The 25,794-nt window shown below is 45.3% G+C and overlaps 1 protein-coding gene across 2 annotated transcripts in view; it reads right to left on the bottom strand.

Annotated features, from left to right (window-relative positions):
• The window catches only part of heatr5b (HEAT repeat containing 5B), a 162,877-nt gene that overhangs the window by 6,518 nt on the left and 130,565 nt on the right, over positions 1-25,794 (bottom strand). For both annotated transcript variants that reach the window (XM_070874109.1, XM_070874110.1), the window contains exons 28-32: positions 13,776-14,024; positions 12,977-13,104; positions 6,587-6,734; positions 4,011-4,283; positions 889-1,113 (exon numbers count right to left, since the gene is read on the bottom strand). In XM_070874109.1, the coding sequence (XP_070730210.1) occupies positions 889-1,113; positions 4,011-4,283; positions 6,587-6,734; positions 12,977-13,104; positions 13,776-14,024 (1,023 nt within the window). The remainder of the gene's footprint in view (positions 1-888; positions 1,114-4,010; positions 4,284-6,586; positions 6,735-12,976; positions 13,105-13,775; positions 14,025-25,794) is intronic.

Genomic DNA, 25,794 nt, shown 5'->3' with positions numbered 1-25,794 from the left:
ATCAGGATCCCAATGTGCCCTCACCATCTGCCAATCAGGATCCTAATGTGCCCTCACCATCTACCAATCAGGATCCCAATGTGCCCTCACCATCTGCCAATCAGGATCCTAATGTGCCCTCACCATCTACCAATCAGGATCCCAATGTGCCCTCACCAATTGCCAATCAGGATCCCAATGTGCCCTCACCATCTGCCAATCAGGATCCCAATGTGCCCTCACCATCTGCCAATCCCAATGTGCCCTCACCATCTACCAATCAGGATCCCAATGTGCCCTCACCATCTGCCAATTAGGATCCCAATGTGCCCTCACCATCTGCCAATCAGGATCCCAATGTGCCCTCACCATCTGCCAATCAGGATCCCAATGTGCCCTCACCATCTACCAATCAGGATCCCAATGTGCCCTCACCATCTACCAATCAGGATCCCAATGTGCCCTCACCATCTGCCAATCAGGATCCTAATGTGCCCTCACCATCTACCAATCAGGATCCCAATGTGCCCTCGCCATCTGCCAATCAGGATCCCAATGCACCATCATCAGTTAGGATCCCTAATCTCTTCAAATTGCTGGGATTACGCGTGGGAGACCCTGGTAAAATGGCAGCCACTCCGACACACTGCTTCCCACTGCATCTGAAACACTCAAGCCTCCATATCTCAGCGCTTGGCTGCGGGAGCAGCTGAAGGAAATGAATGGCTTCGAGCGTTGGGTTATCCATTGCAAAAAAATGGTCCCGTCCTTAACTGGCCACGGCCACCTGACAGGTGGGTGCAACAAAAGGGAGCCATAGCTTTACCAGACCAGCCAGGAGGAGCCCAGGTAAATGTCCTTTACTAAAGGCCTACTGTCAAGTACTTGGCTGCACTTTACGTGCCCTACCTGGTTTGGAATACTCCAAGATGGAAGCCAGAGAGCTGCAGACCAGAGCTTTCCACTGCTTATGGATTTGATCCGCTTTGGCGAGTGGCGAGGTTATGATAGTTTTGATCCCCTGCAGTGCCGCACTGACCGGGTGCGACACGTGGTTACCTGCTGACTTGACCGCCGTTTCTCTCAGCACTCCCGTGATCAGGAAAAGGATGGTGGGCAGTACAGTCAAACTTCCTGTGAAAATTGAACCAAATTGCAAGCCGTTTAGCAGACATCGATCTTGAGGATGTGGGTCGCCTTACAACGAGTGGCCAAAGCAGGGACTGTAGCATCTTTTAAAGGGAACTGGGTAAGTGTTTGAAAAGGAAGAATATAAAAAGACAACGGGAGAGAGGGGGGGCAGGGAAACAGGATTGCGGTACACTGGTCCAGTTGGACAGCTAGAACCAGCACAGGCACGATGGGCTGAATGACCTCCTCCCATGTGCTGTAAACATTTATGAAGATTGAAAGATTTTAAATGTCATGTTCTGATGACGAAGTTTAGGCCAGGACAGCAAAAGTTAATAAAACGTATGAACTGATGTCCATTCCAAGTATGGATCACTATGGAGTAACATGGAATAATAATTAAACTGGAAAACACTAACAACTACCACCCCTCAGTTTAAAAAGTGTGGCTGCAACAGTTCACCACTTTAAATAGGGAATGGGACAATGTGTTATTGCAAACTAAGCATCTTTTGGGGCAATGGTCCCTTGCATTTCTTCCCCTTCCTATCATTGTAAATCAGGCAATCCAACATGGGAAATTTACACAGAACGCGAACGTCCTTAAGAGATTTTATTCAGAAGGTTGTGGTTTCAAGTCCCACTCCAGAGACTGGAGCACAAAACCCAGGCCGTTACTGCAGCTCAGCGCTGAGGGACAATGTTCCTGCAAAGCTGCGCGGCCGTGCTGCAATCTGGAGGTCCCGCGCAGGCCTCCGATTGGCTTTTCATTGGTAATAACCACGCATGCAGTTAACTGGCCCTTGCACGAATAAAAACACACAGGGAACATTGCTGAGGGAGTGCTATTGATGAGACGTTAACCCGAGGCCCCGTCTGCTCTATCGGGTGAATGTAAAAGATCCCATGGCATTATTTTAAAGAGGAGCAGGGAAGTTCTCCCTGGCCAATACTTATCCCTCAATCAACATCACTAAAACAGAATGGCCCAGAAATTCCGCCTTCTCCTTCCCGTGGGCGGTTGACTAGATTTGAGAGAAAAAAAGACGCACCTACCTGAAGGTGCTGTGCCCGCTCGACTTTCCGATGCACAGGCCTCCTCTTGCTGCGCATCGCAGCGCGTGCACGGCGGGACGTGCGCAGGCCTGGACCTGGAGTCACATGGCTCTGGGCAGCCAATCAAGTATAGTATATTCTCATTCATAGTAATAGGAGTTTCGTAAGTCTGAAGCTCCTATTACTTTGAATGAGAACCCCCCCAAATACCCAAAACACTAATAAAAAATAGAAAATATACACTGCATATTTAAGATTCATTTAAATTAAAGTTACTAATGTCTTATAAAAAAATATATTTTCCCGATTTTTAAAAAAGTTTTTTAAATTATGCCTTAAAATAAACTTACTGTTGTGGGCAGGGTTTTTAAACAATAAAATATGTTTTCATAACTTTATTTTATATGTTTTAAAAAACTTGTGCCTGTAAAAGTAGACTATGCGTCTGCTTTTTCAGGCGCAAGATATTTGAGGACATTTGTATGCATAAATATCACAGATTTGCACATACAAATGTCCTCGCTCCAGATATGCGCGAGATCTGTCAAGCCAGAAACTTGACAGATTGGAAAATCTGGTTTTCAGCGCATGCGCATTGAAACTCCGTACGGGCCCGGCGACGTCGGAATTTCAGGGTCACTATCTGGTTATTATCTCATTATTGTTTGTGGGATCTTGCTGTGTTTCCTATATTACAACAGTGACTACACTTCAAAATTGGCTGTAAAGTGCTTTGAGGTCGTGAAAGGCATTATATAAACCAAAGTTTTCCTTTTCATTACGCACATGCTTTTCCTTCTCTAATTCTTTCCATCACGACAGCACAGTTTGAGAATAAAGTTCACATCTCCCTTCTTCATCTTAAGTGCAAACTAGGTTGGTTAAATCTCTTCACCGGGATAAATGATCCCTGCTCTACCAACCCCAGCAGCCTGGCCCAGCAAACAACTCGACCCAGCACACTGCATGCGAAAATCCTGACCCAGCCTCGGGGTGTAGCTCTGTGCAGTTCACAAACATGCAGTGCATTAATAATCCCATGGGTTTATAAATTGCAGAAGAGCACTGTGCTCTGGGGAGTAAATCTGGCTCCTGCACAGCCCCGCCATTCATTGGACCACACTTAACAGTCCTGTGCTCAGTTCTGATCTCCATGTTATAAAAAGAATATAGAGGCACTGGAAAAGGTGCAAAAAAAGATTCACAAGGATTTATATCAGATCTGAGGGGTTAGAACTATCAGAAAAGTCTGAACAAGCTGGGGCCTTTTTCTCTAGGAAAGGGAAGACTGAAGGGTGACCTGAGAGGGGTCTTTAAAATTCTGAAAGAATTTGATAAGAGTAGACGTAGAGAAGATGTTTCCACTTGTGGGAGCCCAAAAATTTAAGATAGTCACTAATAAATCCAATCGGGAATTCAGGAGAAACTTCTTTACCCAGAGAGTGGTGAGAATGTGGAACTTGCTACCACAGGGAGTGGTTGAAGTGAATAGTATCGATGTATTTAAGGGGAAGCTATAGGAGGGAGAAAGGAATAGGAGGATGAAGCCGATAGAATGAAGAGAGGATGGGGTGGGAGAAGGGTCGTGTGGACTAGTTGGGCCGAATGGCCTGTTTCTGTGCTGCAGACGCTATGGAATTCTATCTGTGTAAAACTTAACTAAGTTAGGTTTAAGATTAAACACAAGGAAGCCAGGTCAGTTACTATCAACCGGACAGCGGGAGTCATTGAGATGTTACAACCTGTAGATTAAATTAATTGGTTCCTCCGACTAGACATTGCAGGATCATTCTGGGTATTAAATAATACTTATTTAGCACTTGTTTTTTTTAAGCTGCTCTTACCTGTTGGAGAACAAAGCGATGGCAAATCAGCTAGGATGGAAACAGTGACGGCTACAAGCTGTGCACTCTCCTCCGCTAAGGGCTGCGTCTTACTGAGAACGTGACTGGGCGAGTCTGTCACTTTAGGATTCAGCTGCGGGAGGTGGCGGACCAGGATGAACATGAGCAGCTCCAGCGCGGCAAACACGACCGATTTACCGGGAATCAGACCCCCGCTTTTCCCTCCTTCCCCTAAAGCGGTCAGCGAATCCTCCTCAGGCACATGTCCGTCATCTAGAAAACAACCGTGTCCACTTTAAACAAAGCAGCAACATAACGTTTTACTGAAAGGTAATGAGGGATTGACAGGGTAGATGCCGTGAGGCTATTTCCCCGGACTGGTGAGCTTAGAACTAGGTGTTATGGTCTCAGGATAAGGGGCTGGCCATTTAGGACTGAGATGAGGAGAAACCCTTTCACTCAGAGGATGGTGAATCTTTGGAATTCTCTACCCCAGAGGGCTGTGGAGGCTCAGTCTTTGAGTATATTCAAGACAGAGATCGGGCGGGAAAGTGGAGTTGGTGTAGAAGATTAGCGATGATCTTATTGAATGGTGGAGCAGGCTCGAGGGGCCAAGTGGCCTACTCCTGCTCCTAATTCTTATATGAACCATAACTTTTAGTTAGAACAGGCTAATAAATTATGGGAGTGGCATTTCATTTTATAAAGAGTCAGGAATGAAGAATCTGATTATAAGAACATAAGAACATAAGAATTAGGAACAGGAGTAGGCCATCTAGCCCCTCGAGCCTGCTCCGCCATTCAATAAGATCATGGCTGATCTGGTCGTGGACTCAGCTCCACTTACCTGCCCGCTCCCCGTAACCCTTAATTCCCTTATTGCTTAAAAATCTATCTATCTTTGACTTGAAAACATTCAATGAGCCAGCCTCAACTGCTTCCTTGGGCAGAGAATTCCACAGATTCACAACCCTCTGGGAGAAGAAATTCCTTCTCAACTCGGTTTTAAATTGGCTCCCCCGTATTTTGAGGCTGTGCCCCCTAGTTCTAGTCTCCCCGACCAGTGGAAACAACCTCTCTGCCTCTATCTTGTCTATCCCTTTCATGATTTTAAATGTTTCTATAAGATCACCCCTCATCCTTCTGAACTCCAAGGAGTAAAGAACCAGTCTACTCAATCTATCATCATAAGGTAACCCCCTCATTTCTCGAATCAGCCGAGTGAATCGTCTCTGTACCCCCTCCAAAGCTAGTATATCCCTCCTTAAGTAAGGTGACCAAAACTGCACGCAGTACTCCAGGTGCGGCCTCACCAATACCTTATACAGTTGCAGCAACACCTCCCTGCTTTTGTACTCCATCCCTTTCACAATGAAGGCCGACATTCCATTTGCCTTCCTGATTACCTGCTGCACCTGCAAACTAACCTTTTGGGATTCACGCCCGGCAACCAAATTTTAATTTGATTTTACGTTTTAAAGTTTAATTTGTTTTAATTGCCGGTGCTTTTAGTGTCCCCTTCCCTTTTATAGGGGGCACTGGGGAAAAATTGTGATTTTAGTGCCCCCAAAAAAAAAAGAAAAACACAAAAAAAAAGGAAAAAAAGGGCCTTGTAAATGTCTGGTGTGTCACCCAGGTCGGGTGGCATGGTTTAATGTTTTATGTTTTGCAGGTAGACTCTAAAAGAGTTTCATGCACAAGGATCCCCAGGTCCCTCTGCACCACAGCATGTTGTAATTTCTCCCCATTCAAATAATAATCCCTTTTACTGTTTTTTTTCCCCCAAGGTGGATGACCTCACATTTTCCGACATTGTAATCCATCTGCCAAACCTTAGCCCATTCGCTTAACCTATCCAAATCTCCTTGTAGCCTCTCTGAGTCCTCTACACAACCCGCTTTCCCACTAATCTTTGTGTCATCTGCAAATTTTGTTGCACTACACTCTGTCCCCTCCTCTAGGTCATCTATGTATATTGTGAACAGTTGGGGTCCCAGCACTGATCCCTGTGGCACACCACTAACCACTGATTTCCAACCGGAAAAAGACCCATTTATCCCGACTCTCTGCTTTCTGTTCGCCAGCCAATTCTCTATCCATGCTAATACATTTCCTCTGACTCCGCGTACCTTTATCTTCTGCAGTAACCTTTTGTGTGGCACCTTATCGAATGCCTTTTGGAAATCTAAATACACCACATCCATCGGTACACCTCTATCCACCATGCTCGTTATATCCTCAAAGAATTCTGTTCAAATTTGCCACTAAGAGAAAGTCACTGAATGGTGTGGGTCTGGGAGCCTTTCCTCATCCTGAGTACGAAACATGACAAAACCTGTAATATCCTGAAGTTGCACTCCTGTCATGGAGGCTCGCCTGCAGGAGCACAATCAGAAAACCGTATGGGATTGCATTCGTACAAATCCCTGCTACGTGTTGCTGTCAGAGGTCAGTCTCCACAACTGGAGCTGCACGCAGAACATTCACCCTTCGATATCCACGCGACAGATCTTAGCACACTTAGGTTCTTTTTTGGGGCAGGTAACAGAAGCAACTGTTTTTCCTATCCAACTTACCCCGAGCCTTCTTCACCAGCCCTTGAAGGTGATCCTGAGCTGCTCGTATCGTCTGCTGTACAACCATGGTCACTTGTCGTTGAACAGAGGGAGGCCCACAAGTTAGTAACAGGCGATGCAATACGTTAAAAAGCTCAACAACCAGCAACTGCAATGAAAGCAAAGAAAGATTTCCTTAACACAGCACAGCTGGCCAATGGGATTCCAGATATGATTTCTTTTTGCTACTTAAAAGGTAGAATCAAGTTAATTTTCTGCTCGGAGTGGATATCAGGAGATTCACTGGGCTCACACAGCATTGGCTCTCTCATTGTTCTCGGGTCATCACATTTTTGAATAGTTCAGGTGTCAACCGTGGCTCAGTGGGTCGCACTCTCGCTTCACTCCAGAGACTTGAGCATATTATCCAGCTGACACTCCCAGTGCAGTAGAGGTAAACCAAGGCCCCTTCTGCTCTCTCAGCTGGATGTAAAAAGATCCCACGCCACTATTTTGAAGATGCAGTAGGGGAGTTCTTCCTGGTGTCCTGGACAATCATCACCATAGGCAGTCCCTCGAAATCGAGGAAGACTTCCTTCCACTCTAAAAGTGAGTTCTCAGGTGGCTGAACAGTCCAATACGGGAATTACAGTCTCTGTCACAGGTGGGACGGACAGTGGTTGTGGGAAAGGGAGAGTGGGACAGGTTTGCCGCACGCTCCTTCCGCTGCCTGCGCTTGTTTTCTGCATGTTCTCGGTGATGAGACTCGAGGTGCTCAGCGCCCTCCTGGATGCACTTAGGGCGGTCTTCGGACAGGGACTCCCAGATGCCGGTGGGGATGTTGCACTTTATCAGGGAGGCTTTGAGGGTGTCCTTGCAACATTTCCGCTGCCCACCTTTGGCTCGTTTGCCGTGAAGGAGTTCCGAATAGAGCGCTTGCTTTGGGAAATATTTATCCCTCAACCAACATCACAAAGACAGATTATCTGGTCATTATCACATTGCTGTTTGTGGGAGCTTGCTGTGCGCAAACTGGTTGCCACGTTTTAACATTACAACAGTGACTTCATTGACTATAATTGAGGTTGTGAAAGGCACTATAGAAATGCAAGTCTTTCTTTTTGCAAGTGTGTTTGATGGTGCTCTCCAAGTAGATCCAATACCTTCAAAAAGTTTGATGATTCCTTGCCCAGAGAGCAAGATTGAAGAATATGGAGCTGGTGGGTCCTGCCACCTTTTTATTAACTGCGGTTACCTGTGAAAACCTGATAATCGATGAGTCCTTCACCGCAATATTTGTTTCACATGGGTTAAATTTGGCCGGCTACAAAGGATAGAGAGCTATTAAACTGGGCTTGAAGTTATTGCAGGCTTGTTCCCGTCTCGCTGCAAGGCTAACAGAGGACCGTCTGTGGTTCATCTCTCACCTAAAGCTTCTCATGGATGGATGATGAGAAGGTACTGAAGGAAATTAGAAGATATCTTGACTTTTATTGTTTTGGAACTGCTCCGAAGTACTGGTGAAAAACTAAGTATTCTATAACTAAACTTATTCTGCTGATTAACCCATTTTTGGTTTTGTGTTTTTCTGTCCCTTAATAAAAGCTAATTAGTAGCATGAGTCAGAGGTCCATCAGCATGAGTTTTCTGCTGATTTTGGCGCCGTTAGAAGTTCTTTCTCTGTAACCTCCTCCAGCCCTACAACCCTGCAAGAACTTATGTTCCCCCAACTCTGGCCTCTTATGCATTCCCCACTTCCTTCGCTCCACCATTGGCGGCTGTATCTTCAGCCGTCTAGGTCCCAAGCTCTCGAATTCCCTCCCTAAACCTCTCCACCCTGGTCTCCTCCTTCAGGATCCTCTTTAAAACCTCCTCTTTGACCAAACTTTTAGTCAGTCACCTGTCCTAATATCTCATGTTGCTCGGTGTCAATTTTAGTTTGACAACGTTAAAGGCGCTATATAAAGTCATGCTGTTGTCATTGGATAACCCATACTGATGCCACTGTACATACCACTGTTGGACAGGGTTCAGCGTTCACTCCGAGCACTCTACATAGGGAGTTCAGCAGCTCAGATTTTGGTTGGTAGCAGTGAAGGCCTACTTTTCGAAGCAGCCTTCTGTGATGGCTACAAGTATCAGGAAGAGCTTGAATCATAGGATTACATAGGATATACGACACAGAAACAGGCCATTCGGCCCATCCAGTCCATGCCGACATTTATGCTCCACTCGAGCCTCCTCCCATCTTTCCTCATCTAAATCTATCAGCATAACCCTCTATTCCCTTCTCCCTCACATGCTTATCCAGCCTCCCCTTAAATACATCGATACTATTCGCTTCAACCACTCCCTGTGGCAGCGAGTTCCACATTCTCACCACTCTCTGGGTAAAGACGTTTCTCCTGAATTCCCTATTGGATTTCTTGGTGACTATCTTATATTGATGGCCTCTAGTTATGCTCTTCCCCACAAGTGGAAACATTCTCTCTGTATCCACTCTATCAAAACCTTTCATAATTTTAAAGACCTCTATTAGGTCACCCCTCAGCCTTCTTTATTCAAGAGAAAAGAGACCCAGCTGTTAATCCTTTCCTGATAGATATACACTTGCATTTCTGGTATCATCCTTGTAAATTTTCTCTACACCCTCTCCAGTGCCTCTATATCCTTTTTATAATAAGGCAACCAGAACTGTACGCAGTACTCCAAGTGTGGTCTAACCAAGGTTCTATACAGTTTAGCATAACTTCCCAACTTTTCAATCCTATACCTCTGGAAATAAACCCTAGTTCTTGGTTTGCTTTTTTTAATGGCCTTTCTAACCTGTGTCGCAACTTTTAGTGATTTGTGTATTTGTACTCCGAGATCCCTTTGTTCCTCTATCCTAGCTAGACTTGCATCCTTCAAGTAAAAGTGACCTCCCTATTCTTTCTACCAGAATGTAATAAGGGGTACATCACAGTTATCTGTGTTGAACTTCATTTGCCAATTATATGCCCATTCTGCAAGTTTATTAATATCCTCCTGTGTTGACTACTGCCCTCAATTTGGTGTCATTCACAAATTTAGAAATTGTGTTTTTGATTCCAAAGTCTAAATCGTTAACATAAATTGTGAACAACAGTCCCAGCACTGAACCCTGTGGAACACCACGACCCACCTTCTGCCACAGTGAATAGTTACCTTTTACCCCTACTCTCTGCTTTCTCACAATAGCGACTACACTCCAAAAGTACTTCATTAGCTGTAAAACGCTTTGAGATGTCCGGTGGTCGTGAAGGTGCTATATAAATCCAAGTCTTTCTTTTACGCTGCTTTCTGTCTTGAAGCCAGCTAGCTGTCCATTCTGCTACTTGTCCCCTGACTCCACGTTCTCTGACCTTGTTCATCAGTCTATTATGGGGTACCTTATCGAAGGCCTTTTGAAAATCTAGATAAATTACATCTACTGCATTACCATGGTCTACTCTCTCTGTTATCTCTTCAAAATATTCAGTGAGGTTGGTCAAGCAAGTCTTTCTCTTTTAAAATCCATGCTGACTATTCATGAATATATTTCTGGTTTCTAGATGTTCTTCTCTTTTCTCCTTTAGTAGGGATTCCATTATTTTATCTACCACCGATATTAAGCTGACTGGTCTATAATTCCCTGGACATGTTCTTTCCCCATTCTTAAATACAGGTATTACATTAGCTATCCATCAGTCCTCTGGCACTACACCTTTTCCTACGAATTATTAAATATGTGTAGTAATGCCTCTGCTATTTCTTCCCTAGGTTCTTTTAAAATAAGTGGATGCAATCCATCCGGACCAGGGGTTTTAACCTCTGAGTTTGATTAGTTTATTTAATATATCCCCTCTTTTTATTTTAAATGTACTTATCTCATTAGTAATCTCATCATCCAATGTTCACCTGTTCTCATCATCATAGGCAGTCCCTCGAAATGAGGATGACTTGCTTCCACACCAAAAAAAAGGATAAGTTCACAAGTGTTTCGAAAGAAGAACCCGAACGAAATCCTCAAGAGTGGAAGATGCCAGTGTGTGGATTTTTTTAACGTGGGGTGACCGTTGCACACCAGCCATCACACGGGCTTGACAGAGCTAGGTCTTGGTCCAGTGGCAAGGGTTACCCGAGACGACTGGAGACCTGCTCTGCTGCACGGACCTAGCGCACACATATCACAGTGTGGGCTGGGCCCGTGCTGCCCCTGGGCCCCGAACTCGCGCCTCCCCTGGGCCCCGATCACATCCCTCCACAGTCTCTCACAACTCCTTCACCCTGATCTCATCACTCCTTCGCCCTTGCTGCATCTGCCCAAGATCCAATCACCGACCTGGACCTTGCTGACGTCACTCTTCACTGCCGCTGCCCTCCTGTACCAGCTCGCACTGTACCTTGTAATGGCCTGCCTCCACGCTGCTCATGGACGCCGCACACTGCTCCTTTTATGGCCCTAACCTGCCGCTGATGTTCCCTCGCAGGTTGGGGCCTCCACGCTGCTCCCTGGGCCGTACGTCGCTCCTTTCATGGCCCCGACCTGCCGTTGATGTTCTACCTGTTCACCTGTTCTATATGTTCACCTGTTCTATATGTTCACCTGTTCTATCTTCCTGGTAAATACTGAAGCAAAATAATTATTTAGTATTTCTGCCACCTCTCTGTCGTTGCCTGTGGTATTATCCTGTCTATCCCTTAATGGCCCTATTCCCATCCCAACCTTCCCTTTTTTATTGATGTACTTGTAAAATATTTTACTATTTTGTTTTATGTTCCTTGATAATTTAATTTCATAGTTCCTCTTTGCCGTCCTAATTGTTTTTTTGACTTCTCTCCTAAGCTTTTCATATTCTCCCTTATCATGCACTCCCCTGCTGTATATTTACTTAATCTACGCCTCTTTCCTTACCCTCAATTGTTCCCTTATGGCTTTATTCATCCATGGAGACACATTAGTGTTTTGTTTGTTCTTTCCATTTAGTGGAATATATTGTTCCTGCACTCTGTTGAACACAGTTTTAAATATTTCTCATTGCTGTTCCGTGCTGCCCCGGGCCCTGAACTCACACCTCCCCTTTTTTGCCCATTTTATTTTCCCCAGTTTTATTCTCAGCCCCTTTTCTCCAAACAATTACCCTGGTTTTCATCATACTGATGTCCTTCTCAATTATCATCTTAAAGCGATATTATGGTCACTATTGCCTAGATGTTCCCCTGCTTTTACTTCTCTTATCTGCCCTGGTTCATTCCCCATTACTGGATCCAATAGTAAATCCTCCCTTTTTGAGCTTTTTACATACTGGGTTTGGACGGAGTCCTGTACACATTGTAGGAACTCCATTCCCTTATCCCCTTCCATCCAATTAATATCAGGGTAATTGAAATTCCCCCATGATTATTATTCTATGTTTTTTTACTAATTTCCCTAATTTGCCTCCACTTCCCTTCCACTATTAGGTGGTCTGTAGACTACAGCTATCAGTGCCTTTGATCCTTTATTATCTTTTAACTCTATCCATAGGGATTCGTGCTGATAGCTGCATAACATGGTGAATACAGAGGGTGGCTGAAATGGGATGGGTGGGGAAGAGATGGTATCAAAGAGTTAACAGTGTTTTCTATAAAGTCATGCAATGCGTTATCTCTCATGAGCCTGCTGTTAATGGATACCTAGCTGGGTAGCACCTGGGCTACCTATCGCTTTTGGGATCTGCATTGGATTGTAGACCAGGCCGATGAGATAAAATTATTTTTCCGGCAGTTGAAAGGGTTGTGTTGGCAATGAACTTGTTGGTCTCAACCTAGGTCCCAGTGAGCACAGGTTGGCAACACAAAACTGTACCACCCCCAGCATCGAAGCATTGACCACGCTCGATCAGCATCGATGGACGGGCCTCATTGTCTGCATGCCCGATACCAGACTCCCAAAACAAGCGCTCTACTCAGAGCTCTGACACGGCAAGCGAATCCCAGATGGGCAGAGAAAATGCTTCAAGGACACCCTCAAAGCCTCCTTGATAAAGTGTAACATCCCCACCGACACCTGGGAATCCCTGGCCCAAGACTGCCCAAAGTGGAGGAGAAGCTTCCGGGAAGGCGCCGAACACATCGAGTCTCTTTGCTGGGAGCACGCGGAAACCAAGTACAAACAGCGGAAGGAGCGCACGACAAACCAAGCACCCCACCCACCCGTTCCTTCAACCACCGTCTGCCCCACCTGTGACAGAGACTGTAGATCCTGCATTGGACTCATCAGTCACCTGAGAACTCATTAGTGTGGAAGCATAGTCATCCTCGACTCCGGGGGACTGCCTGAGAAGATAATTCAATCCAAAATGGGCTTTCCCCCACAGGTTAAGTGGCACACTGAAGGAATTGACAATAATTTCCACATTAAAGCCATACCTGATCTTCTCCGATGTACGCTATAGCACACGGGGAGTCCAGCAAAGTGTGAAGAGCCTTCAGGCAAGATGTAACATGTTCCAGGGGATTCTCAGGCCGAGGAGAGCACAGGAACTCGATACTAATACCTGCAAACACAAGACCCAATTATTTTCTGGTCTAGTTTTCTTAAATGTACAAAGAATAGTTTAAGAATTATCAAGGTTTTGGAGAGGATACAGAAGAGGTCTACTTGAATGGTACAAGGGAGGAGGGACTTCAGCTCTGTGGATAGACTGGAGAACCCTGGGATTGTTGTTCTTAGAGCAGAGAAGGTAAAATGGAGATTTAATAGAGGTGTTCAAAATCATGAAGGGTTTTGATAGAATAAATAAGGAGGATCGGTAACCAGAGGACACAGTTTCAAGTTAATTGGCAAAAGAACCAGGGGGGAGATGAGGAGGAATTATTTTATGCAGCGAGTTGTTACAGTCCAGAACACACTGCCTGAAAGGGCGGTGGAAGCAGATTCAATAGTAACATTCAAAACGGAATTGGATAAATGCTTAACTCACTTTTAGAGTGGAAGCAAGTCTTCCTCGATTTCGAAGGACTGCCCATGATGGATGATGAAAGGGGAAAAATTTGAGGGTTATGGGGAAAGATCAGGGGGAGTGGGATTAATTGGATAACTCTTTCAAAGAGCCAGCACTGGTGCGATGGATTGAATGGCCTCGTTCTGTGCTGTAAGAATGATCAGATGCACAAATGCTTTTGATTTGATGTGAAAATGTGCATCACCCTGAATTCACTGACTTACCAAAAATAAGGTGGAGTCGGTCTGTGTTGATCTCTTGCAGTGTTTTGGTGGAAGCTCCAGATGCCTGGCCGAGAAAGGCGCCTGTTTGGCTTTTGTGCCCACTGTGAACTGGTGGACACGTTGGCTCGCATGCAATCGTGAATCCTATGCTGTGCAACCAAAGCGCCACTGCATGCAAAATCGGGGCCCAAGAAGTGCGATAGTGCAACCGGGCACTGTCAATTGTTTCCGGAGTATAGAACGCACCTCCTGTAAAAAAAAAAAAAATGCCACAAATATCAGAGCGACAACTTGCATTTATATAGAGCCTGTAATGTAGTACAGGTACCTGTAAAATGTCCCAAGGCGCTTCACAGGAGCGTCATCAAACAAAATTTGACACCGAGTCACACAAGGAGATATTGGGGCAGGTGACCAAAAGCTTGGTCAAAGAGGTAGGTTTTAAGGAGCGTGTGAAAGGAGAGAGAGGTGGAGAGGTTCAGGGAGGGAATCCCAGAGCTCAGGGCCTAGACAGCTGAAGGCATGGCCATCAATGGTGGAGCGATTAAAATTGTGAGTTACATATATTTATACCATCGTCTCTATTTTAATTACTTATGCACAACATTTGCCTGCCTTTTGGGACATTTTCTAGAGTAGATTTGCAGGGAACATAGGAACAGGAGGCGGCCATTGAGCCCCTCAAGTCTGTTCCGCCATTCAATGAGATCATGGGTGATCTGTGACCTAACTCCATATACCCGCCTTTGGCCCATGTCCCTTAATACCATTGGTTATCAAAAATCTTATCAATCTCAAATTTAAAATTAATTGATCTAACATCAATTGCTGTTTGCGGAAGAGAGTTCCAAACTTCTACCACTCTTTGTGTGTAGAAATGTTTCCTAATTTCACTCCTGAAAGGTCTGGCTCTAATCTTCGGACTATGCCTCTCGTCCTAGACTCCCCAACCAGCGGGAATAGCTTCTCTCTATCTACCCTATCTGTTCCCCTTAATATCCTGAAAACTTCCATCAGATCACCCCTTAACCATCTAAATTCAAGGGAATACAACTAATTTGTGTAATCTCTCCTTGTAACTTAACCTTTGAAGTCCGGGTATCATTCTGGTAAACCTACGCTGCACTCCCTCCAAGGCCGATATATCCTTCCTAAAGTGTGGTGCCCAAAACTACTCGCATTGCTCCAAGTGTGGTCTAACCGGGGCTTTGTACAGGTACCTGTACTACATTACAGGGCTTTGTATACTCGTTCTCTGGATATAAAGACCAGCATTCCATATGCCTTTTTGATTATTTTCTGGCCCTGTGCATGACATTTTAATGATCTATGTACCAGGACCCCCAAGTCTCTGGACCTCCACTGTTTTTAACCATTCACCATTTAGAAAGTACCCTGTTCTATCCTTTTAAGGTCCAAAGTGGATGAACTCGCATTTGCCTACATTGAAATCCAAATGCCACAGCTTTGCCCATTCACTTAATCGGTCACTATCCCTTTGTAATTTTGTGTCATTTTATCTACACTGCCTAGAATTCCACCTATCTTTGTGTCATCGGCAAATTTGGATATATGGCTTTCTATTCCATCATCTAAGTTGTTAACAAATACTGTAAATAGTTGAGGCCCCAACACAGATCCCTGCGTTCCTGTCGATCTGAGTACCTACCCATTATCCGTACTGCCCGTCTACTGCCGCTCAGCCAATTTTCTAACCAGGTCAATAATTTGCCCTCAATTCTGTGGGCTTCTACCTGAGTTAACAATCCTTTATGTGGGGCTTTATCAAATGCCTTCTTGAAGTCCACGTAAATAACATTAATAGACATTTCCCCAATCTAAAAGGTACGGTTTCTGAATCGAGAGAACTTTGGAAAAATATGGTTTGGACATCTGCAATGTGCTATATACTTCCTTTAAAGCTCTAGGATAGAAAATATCTGGTCCTGGGGATTTGTGCTATTATTTAACTTATGTTAGTCCCTGTCCCTGATACAATAGTCTCCTTGGATTTCTAGCATACTATCTGCTTTAAATACTGACGCAAAGTAATTATTCAACATGTCCGTCATTTCCTTATCATTGATATCACCTTATTCAGTTTTTAAGGAGCCAGGATTGTCATGACCACCCTCTTTTACCTAATATAATTGTAAAAATTCTTTGCTTTGATTTTGATATCCCTTGCAAGATTCTTTTTGTAGCTTTGTCTGTTTTGTGACCCTTACTGTTCTTTGTATTTTTCCCCATTCGCCAGGATAAGTGCTGTTTTTTGCATTTCTGTATGTTTTTTTTATTTTGGTTTTATTCTGTCCCTTTTGCGGAAAGAGCAGGGGGAGTGGGACTGATTGAATAGCTTTTTCAAAGAGCCGGCACGGGCACGATGGGCTGAATGGCCTCCTTCTGTGCTGTGCGATTCTATGGATTAAGCCACATCTTCCAACTGTGTTTTCTCTACAAACCACAGACTAGAAATTCTAGCTAGTTTCCTGGAAGTGGAGCAGAACCTAAACCTGCCCCTTGGACATGACACAGGTCCACCCCAAGTCTCGCGTTGCCACAAAATAATTGGGCAAGCCGGAAAGCTTGAAATTAATTATTTTTTTATGCCGATCGGCCCGGCAAGCCTGCTCCGCCATTCAATGAGATCATGGCTGATCTTCGACCTCAACTCCACTTTCCTGCACTATCCCCATATCCCTTGATTCGTTTAATAGCCAAAAATCTATCGATATATGTCTTCAATATAAAAGTCTGAGTCTCCACAGCCCTCTGGGGCAGAGAATTCCAGAGATTCATCACCCTCTGAGTGAAGAAAATTCTCATCTCAGTCCTAAATTGCCGACCCCTTATTCTGAGACTGTGACCCCTGATTCCAGACTCCTCAGCCAGTGGAAACATCCACCCTGCATCTGTCAAGCCCAGTTATGTTTCAATGAGATCACCTCTCATTCTTCTACACTCTTGGGAATATTGACCTAGTCTACTCAATCTCTCAGAGGACAATCCCCCTACCCCAGGAATCAGTCTGGTGAACCTTCGTTGCACTCCCTCAATGACAAGTATATCCTTCTTTAGGTAAGGAGACCAAAACTGTACACAATACTCCAGGTGTGGTCTCACCAGAGCCCTATATAATTGCAGTAAGATGTATTTACTCTTATACACAAATCCGCTTGTAATAAAAGCCAACATACCATTTGCTTTCTTAATTGCTTGCTGTACCTGCATGTTAACTTTCAGTGATTCATGTACAAGGACACTTGGGTCCCTCTGAACACCAACATTTCCCAATCTCTCACCATTTAAAAAATACCCTGCTTTTCTATTTTTTCTACCAAAGTGGATAACTTCACATTTCTCCACATTATATTACATTTTCCATGTTCTTGCCCACTCACTTAGCTTGTCTAGATCCTCTTGAAGTCTCTTTGCATCCTCCTCACAACTTACATTCCCACCTAGCTTTGTATCATCAGCAAACTTGGATATATTACATTTGGTCCCCTCATCCAAATCATTGATATAGATTGTGAATAGCTGGGGCCCAAACACTGATCCTTGCAGCAGTCCACTAGTTATACCCTGCCAACTCAAAAATGACCTGCTTATTCCTACTCTGTTTTCTGCCCGTTAACCAATCCTCAATCCGTACTAGTATATTAACACCAACAATCCCATGAGCACTAATTTTGTTCAATAACCTCTTGTGTGGTACCTTATCGAATGCCTTCTGAAAATCCAAATACACCACATCCACTGACACCCCCCACCCCCCACCCTTATCTATAATGCTAGTTACAACCTCAAAAAACTGCAACAGATTGGTCCCCTAGAGGATGAGACTGGTGAATTAATAATGGAGAACAGGGAAATTGCAGAGACATTGAACAAATATTTTTTATCGGTCTTCACGGTAGAAGACACTAAACACATCCCAATAGTGGATAATCAAGGGGCTATACGGGGGGAGGAACTTAATACAATCACTAAAGTAGTAGTACTCGGTAAAATAATGGGACTAAAGGCAGACAAGTCCCCTGGACCTGATGGCTTACATCCATGGGTCTTAAAAGAAGTGGCTGCAGAGATAGTGGATGCATTGGTTGTAATCTGCCAAAATTCCCTGGATTCTGGGGAGGTCCCAGTGGATTGGAAAACAGCAACTGTAATGTCCCTATTTAAAAAAGGAGGCAGACAGAAAGCAGAAAATTACAGACCAGTTAGCCTGACATTTGTGTTGGGAAAATGCTGGAGTCTATTATTAAGGAAGCAGTAGTAGGACATTTGGAAAAGCATAATTCAATCAACCAGAGTCAACATGGTTTTATGAAAGGGAAATCATGTTTGCCAAATTTGCTGGATTCTTTGAGGATGTAACGAACAGGATGGATAAGGGGGAAACCAGTGAATGTGGTGCATTTGGATTTCCAGAAGGCATTCGATAAGGTGCCACATAAAAGGTTACGTCACAAGATAAAAGTTCACGGGGTTGGGGGGTAATGGGCCCCAAGTTTCGGGTGGAGTTGTTGGAGCAACTAGTTTAGTTTGGAGTATCTCAGAAATTGCAATTCTCGGCTTTAAGTTTACTCCAGTTCTAGTGAGTTAGTTTAATTTCGTTTTAGTTCAGTTTTTTTTCCAAAAGGGGGTGTGTCCAGCCACTTAGGCCTGTTTAGCAAGTTTGAACTGCAAAAAATTACTCCAAACTATCTTAGAACGGAGTAAGTGTCCACTATTGTAAGTTCTGAAAAATCTTACCTAGAGTTAAGTTCAGTGCAGGCACAGCCAGAAACAGGGGGTGGGATGCATTAAACACAAAGGACTAAATCATGAAACACACCACTTAAAAATGGCCTAAAACCGCTTGCCTTATATCTCGCTGAGTGAGGACAGTTGTTTCTCTTTTTATAAATAAGCAAGTGTCGGCTCCTGGCTGAGGCAGACACATCAACACCTAATTGTGGCTAAGTTAATCCTTCAGAAAACATCATACCCCATTAGTCCAACCTATTACTTGAATAACTCACCTCGGACTAGATTATCTCTCATTTGTAAGAACTAATCGTTTGGCAGTAACGTGCCTCTGTCAGGGACTGACCTAACATGGTGTAACCCACCCTAACCCACCACTGTCTTGTCTTGATGGGAGCCAAAGTTCCTCAGTGAAACATTGCATGTCTTTTTACACTATTTTCTTTTATTGTCTAGTTCTTGCTGAACGTATCTGTACTGGGTGTTTTATGACCCTTAGATCATTGAACAGATTGGTGGACACTTAGGACTTGGTACATTAACTGTAGCCTTTGTTGCACAAGCCTTTGACGTCTTATCTCTTGCTACTTCGACAGTGAAATGAACCTATTCCCTTATTTATACTGCAGTAATTTCCTTCTTTTACACTCTCCCCTGCTGTGATAAAAAAGCCAGTGTATTAACCTAACAACCCTTTTAGCTTCCTAATCTATCATTAATGCCAACTAGCCTGCTTATTTAATAATCTACTCAGAGTACAATGTCTTTGTCCCCGAAATGAATCCTTTTCAAAAGTTATCAGTGTCATTGAGGGGCAAAGGTAGAATTTGTAAGTGCACAATTTAAACCAGCTCTTCCTACATTAGTTGTTATGACATTTTTCTGTATTAGAATAATGTAAAAACATAACTATATTCTTACACCTCTCCCAGCAGGTTACATGGCGAGTGGGAGTGGGCGGTGGGTGATAGGGAATAGAAAGTGTCTAGTCATGATGCTCCAAACACTATGAGCGTGGTGAAGGCTTGATGGACCAGTTGATCTTTTTCTGCCTATCATTCATCTATATTTTGCAAAAATGGTGTCATGCCCCTTTAAGGGCACACAGGCTCAGTTGTCTGGCCAGGGTACTTTGCAGATTGGAATGTGGTTTTCAGTTTCAACCAGCATTTTAGGATCGATTTGCATCTGAAATAAAGCATGATACATGGAGTGTTGGAGCGTGATACAGGGAGCGTGATCTCTCAAGTACAGGATAGACTACAAGAGATAGGCCAAGTTAAAAACAGTTTAACTCCCCCTTAGAAATACAGTTTTATTCATTTTACATCTATTAGGAAAGCATTATCATTTGAACACTTCCTTAAATATACTCCAAAGAATTATGCAATACTTTATATAACTGATAGTTTCAGGTTGATGTTTTCAAGAGTGACACTTGATTGGAAGGAGATGTTTTCCTTCTGAAAAACCTTCCCGACACTTAAGGAAATCGGCGCAGAGAAGGCAAAATCGGCAGAGAGAAGATGCCATTGTTTCAGCCGAGCTGAAGCCACAGGGTGGGGGGTGCGGGGTCCCTTCGGCCCGGGGTCCTTTCGGCCCGGGATAGGTGCGGGTCGGCGGGGCCTTTCGGTCTGAGATAGGTGCGGGTCGGCGGGGCCTTTCGGTCTGAGATAGGTGCGGGTAGGAGCGGGGTCCTTTCGGTCTGAGATAGGTGCGGGTAGGAGCGGGGTCCTTTCGGTCTGAGATAGGTGCGGGTCGGCGGGGCCTTTCGGTCTGAGATAGGTGCGGGTAGCAGCGGGGTCCTTTCGGTCTGAGATAGGTGCGGGTCGGCGGGGCCTTTCGGTCTGAGATAGGTGCGGGTAGGAGCGGGGTCCTTTCGGCCCGGGATAGGTGCGGGTAGGAGCGGGGTCCTTTCGGCCCGGGATAGGTGCGGGTCGGCGGGGCCTTTCGGCCCGGGATAGGTGCGGGTCGGCGGGGCCTTTCGGCCCGGGATAGGTGCGGGTCGGCGGGGCCTTTCGGCCCGGGATAGGTGCGGGTCGGCGGGGCCTTTCGGCCCGGGATAGGTGCGGGTCGGCGGGGCCTTTCGGCCCAGGATAGGTGCGGGTCGGCGGGGCCTTTCGGTCTGAGATAGGTGCGGGTAGGAGCGGGGTCCTTTTGGCCCGGGATAGGTGCGGGTAGGAGCGGGGTCCTTTTGGCCCGGGATAGGTGCGGGTCGGCGAGGGGTCCTTTTGGCCCAGGATAGGTGCGGGTCGGCGGGGCCTTTCGGTCTGAGAAAGGTGCGGGTAGGAGCGGGGTCCTTTCGGCCCAGGATAGGTGCGGGTCGGCCCAGGGTCCTTTGGCCCCGGGGTGGCAGCGGCACTTGGGACGGGGAGGTCATTTGGCCCGGGATGGCAACGGTGTCATTTTCCATTTCCAGCCCATCCTCAGCCCTTGGTCAGTTTCCATTCCCAACATCAGCCCTTCAGAGTGCCCATGTTACCCTGGCAACATCAGTTTTTGGCACACGCCTTAAGCTCCACCCACAGAGCTGAAGGCCAATGTGTGTCGTGCCAAATTCACAGATAATTCCGGAGAAACTCAGAACATTTTTTTCTGGCGTAGTTGGGCCACAAAAAAAAAAATCGGACGTACCTCTTCAACTTCGCCGTTCTAGTGGATATCGGAAACTTGGGCCCAAAATATTAGTATGGATAGAGGATTGGCTAACTAACAGAAAACAGTGTCGGGATAAATGGGTCATTTTCCGGTTGGCAAACAGTAACTAGTGGGGTGCCACAGGGATCGATGCTGGGGCCTCAACTATTTACAATTTATATTAATGACTTGGATGAAGGGACAGAGTGTAATGTAGCCAAGTTTCCTGATAATACAAAGATGGGTGAGAAGGACACAAAAATATCTGCAAAGTGATATAGACAGGCTAAGTGAGTGGGCAAAAATTTGGCAGATGGAGTATAATGTGGGAAAATGTGAGATTATCCACTTTGGCAGAAATAATAGAAAAGCTAATTATAATTTAAATGGAGAAAAATTGCCAAGTGCTGCAGTACAGAGGGACCTGGGGATCCTTGTGCATGAAACACAAAAAGTTAGTATGCAGGTACAACAGCAAGTAATCAGGAAGGCAAATGGAATGTTGGCCTTTATTGAAAGGGGGATGGAGTATAAAAGCAGGGAAGTCCTGCTACAACTGTACAGGGTATTGGTGAGGCTACACCTGGAGTACTGTGTGCAGTTTTGGTCTCCGTATTTAAGGAAGGATATACTTGCATTGGAAGCTGTTCAGAGAAGGTTCACTCGGTTGATTCCGGAGATGAGGGGGTTGACTTATGAAGATCGGTTGAATAGGTTGGGCCTATACTTGTTGGAGTTCAGAAGAATGAGAGGTGATCTTATCGAAACATGTAAGATAATGCGGGAGCTCGACAAGGTGGATGCAGAGAGGATATTTCCACTCATAAGGGAAACTAAAACTAGAGGACATAGTCTCAGACCAAAGGGCCGCCCATTTATAACTGAGATAAGCAGGAATTTCTTCTCAGAGGAGAGGCAGCGGAGAGGCGGGAGCTCGAGGTGCGTCGAGAGGCCTATAAAGGCCGGCGGCGGCAGAGAAGAGGCGAGCTTGGGTGAGGCCTATAAAGGCCCAGCCGGTGCAGCTGCAGCGGGGGAGAAGGCAAAAAAGTAGAAAGAAATCGCAAGGTGACATCACAGCCAAGGGGGTAAGTGATTGGTAAGTAGTTTTTCTTTTTCTTTTCTGTATCAGTAAGTAACATTTAGCATTGCTGTTGCCAAATTAAGTTTATCTAGGGGTTAAGTCATGGCAGGACAGCTTGGACACGTGTTATGCTCCTCCTGTACCATGTGGGAAGTCAGGGACACTTCCGGTGTGCCCGACTTAGTGTGCGGGAAGTGCATCCGCCGCCAGCTCCTGATGGACCGCATTGCGGCACTGGAGCTGCGGGTGGATTCACTCTGGAGCATCCACGATGCTGAGAATGACGTGAATAGCACGTTTAGTGAGTTGGTCTTACCGCAGGTAAAGGGCACACAGCCAGATAGGGAATGGATGACCAACAGGAAGAGCAGTGCAAGGAAGGTAGTGCAGGGGTCCCCTTCGGTCATCCCCCTGCAAAACAGATACACCGTTTTGGGTACTGTTGAGAATGACGACGCATCAGGGGAGGGCAGCAGCAGCCAAGTTCATGGCACCGAGGGTGGCTCTGCTGCACAGGAGGGCAGGAAAAAGAGTGGGAGAGCGATAGTGATAGGGGATTCAATTGTAAGGGGACTAGATAGGTGTTTCTGTGGCCGCAACCGAGACTCCAGGATGGTATGTTGCCTCCCTGGTGCAAGGGTCAAGGATGTCTCAGAGCAGTGCAGGGTATTCTGAAAAGGGAGGGAGAACAGCCAGTTGTCGTGGTGCACATTGGTACCAACGATATCGGTAAAAAACGCGATGAGGTCCTACGAGACGAATTTAGGGAGCTAGGAGCTAAATTAAAAAGTAGGACCTCAAAAGTAGTATTCTCAGGATTGCTTCCAGTGCCACGTGCTAGTCAGAGTAGGAATCGCAGAATAACTCAAATGAATACGTGGCTTGAGGAGTGGTGCAAAAGGGAGGGTTTCAAATTCCTGGGACATTGGAACCGGTTCTGGGGGAGGTGGGATCAGTACAAACCGGACGGTCTGCACCTGGGCAGGACCGGAACCAATGTCCTCGGGGGAGTGTTTGCTAGTGCTGTTGGGGAGGAGTTAAACTAATATGGCAGGGGGGATGGGAACCAATGCAGGGAGACAGAGGGAAATAAAATGGAGGTAGAAGCAAAAGATAGAAAGGAGAATAGTAAAAGTGGAGGGCAGAGAAACCCAAGGCAAAAAACAAAAAGGGCCACATTACAGCCAAATTCTAAAGGGGCAAAGTGTGTTAAAAAGACAAGCCTGAAGGCTCTGTGCCTCAATGCGAGAAGTATTCGGAATAAGGTGGACGAATTAACTGCGGTTAACGGATGTGATGTAAATGGCATCACGGAGACATGGCTCCAGGGTGACCAAGGCTGGGAACTCAACATCCAGGGGTATTCAACATTTAGGAAGGATAGGCAGAGAGGAAAAGGAGGCGGGGTGGCGTTGCTGGTTAAAGAGGAAATTAATGCAATAGTAAGGAGGGACATTAGCTTGGATGATGTGGAATCGGTATGGGTGGAGCTGCGGAATACCAAAGGGCAGAAAACGCTAGTGGGAGTTGTGTACAGACCACCAAACAGTAGTAGTGAGGTTGGGGACAGCATCAAACAAGAAATAAGGGATGTGTGCAATAAAGGTACAGCAGTTATCATGGGCGACTTTAATCTACATATTGATTGGGCTAAGCAAACTGATAGCAATGCGGTGGAGAAAGATTTCCTGGAGTGTATTTGGGATGGTTTTCTAGACCAATATGTCGAGGAACCAACTAGAGAGCTGGCCATCCTAGACTGGGTGATGTGTAATGAGAAGGGATTAATTAGCAATCTTGTTGTGCGAGGCCTCTTAGGGAAGAGTGACCATAATATGGTAGAATTCTTTATTAAGATGGAGAGTGACACAGTTAATTCGGAAACTAGGGTCCTTAACTTAAGGAAAGCTAACTTCGACGGTATGAAGTGTGAATTGGCTAGAATAGACTGGTAAAGTATACTTAAAAGGTTGACGGTGGATAAGCAATGGCAAATATTTAAAGATCACATGGATGAACTTCAGCAATTGTACATCCCTGTCTGGAGTAAAAATAAAACGGGGAAGGTGGCTCAACCGTGGCTAACAAGAGAAATTAAGGATAGTGTTAAAACCAAGGAAGAGGCATATAAATTGGCTAGAAAAAGTAACAAACCTGAGGACTGGGAGAAATTTAAAATTCAACAGAGGAGGACTAAGGGTTTAATTAAGAGGGGGAAAATAGAGTACGAGAGGAAGCTTGCAGGGAACATAAAAACTGACTGCAAAAGCTTCTATAGATATGTGAAGACAAACGTAGGTCCCTTGCAGTCAGATTCAGGTGAATTTATAATGGGGAACAAAGAAATGGCAGACCAATTGAACAAATACTTCGGTTCTGTCTTCAGGAAGGAAGACACAAATAACCTTCCGGATGTACTAGGGGACAGTGGATCTAGTGAGAAGGAGGAACTGAAGGATATCCTTATTAGGCGGGAAATTGTGTTAGGGAAATTGATGGGATTGAAGGCCGATAAATCCCCGGGGCCTGATAGTCTGCATCCCAGAGTACTTAAGGAAGTGGCCCGAGAAATAATGGATGCATTGGTGATCATTTTCCAACAGTCTATCGACTCTGGATCAGTTCCTATGGACTGGAGGGTAGCTAATGTAACACCACTTTTTAAAAAAGGAGGGAGAGAGAAAACGGGTAATTATAGACCGGTTAGCCTGACAGCAGTAGTGGGAAAAATGTTGGAATCAATCATTAAGGATGAAATAGCAGCGCATTTGGAAAGCAGTGACAGGATCGGTCTAAGTCAGCATGGATTTATGAAGGGGAAATCATGCTTGACGAATCATCTGGAATTTTTTGAGGATGTAACTAGCAGAGTGGACAAGGGAGAACCAGTGGATGTGGTGTATTTGGACTTTCAAAAGGCTTTTTTGACAAGGTCCCGCACAGAGATTGGTGTGCAAAATCAAAGTGCATGGTATTGGGGTTAATGTACTGATGTGGATAGACAACTTGGCAGACAGGAAGCAGAGAGTCGGGATAAACGGGTCCTTTTCAGAATAGCAGGCAGTGACTAGTGGGGTGCCGCAGGGCTCAGTGCTGGGACCCCAGCTCTTTACAATATACATTAATGATTTGGATGAAGGAATTGAGTGTAATATCTCCAAGTTTGCAGATGACGCTAAACTGGGTGGCGGTGTGAGCTGTGAGGAGGACGCTAAGAGGCTGCAGGGTGATTTAGACAGGTTAGGTGAGTGGGCAACTGCATGGCAGATGCAGTATAATGTGGATAAATGTGAGGTTATCCATTTTGGGGGGAAAAACACAAAGGCAGAATATTATGCCGGCAGATTAGGAATAGGGGAGGTGCAACGAGACCCAGATGTCATGGTACATCAGTCACTGAGAGGGGGAATGCAGGTACAGCAGGCGGTGAAGGCGGCAAATAGTATGTTGGCCTTCATAGCTAGAGGATTTGAGTATTGGAGCAGGGAGGTCTTACTGCAGTTGTACAGGGCCTTAGTGAAGCCTCACCTGGAATAGTGTGTTCAATTT

Source organism: Pristiophorus japonicus, unplaced genomic scaffold, assembly GCF_044704955.1.
Source record: "Pristiophorus japonicus isolate sPriJap1 unplaced genomic scaffold, sPriJap1.hap1 HAP1_SCAFFOLD_679, whole genome shotgun sequence".
Classification (NCBI taxonomy): Eukaryota; Metazoa; Chordata; class Chondrichthyes; family Pristiophoridae; genus Pristiophorus; species Pristiophorus japonicus.
Note: the sequence above shows the minus strand (reverse complement) of the source record. Positions and strands in the feature narration are given on the sequence as shown.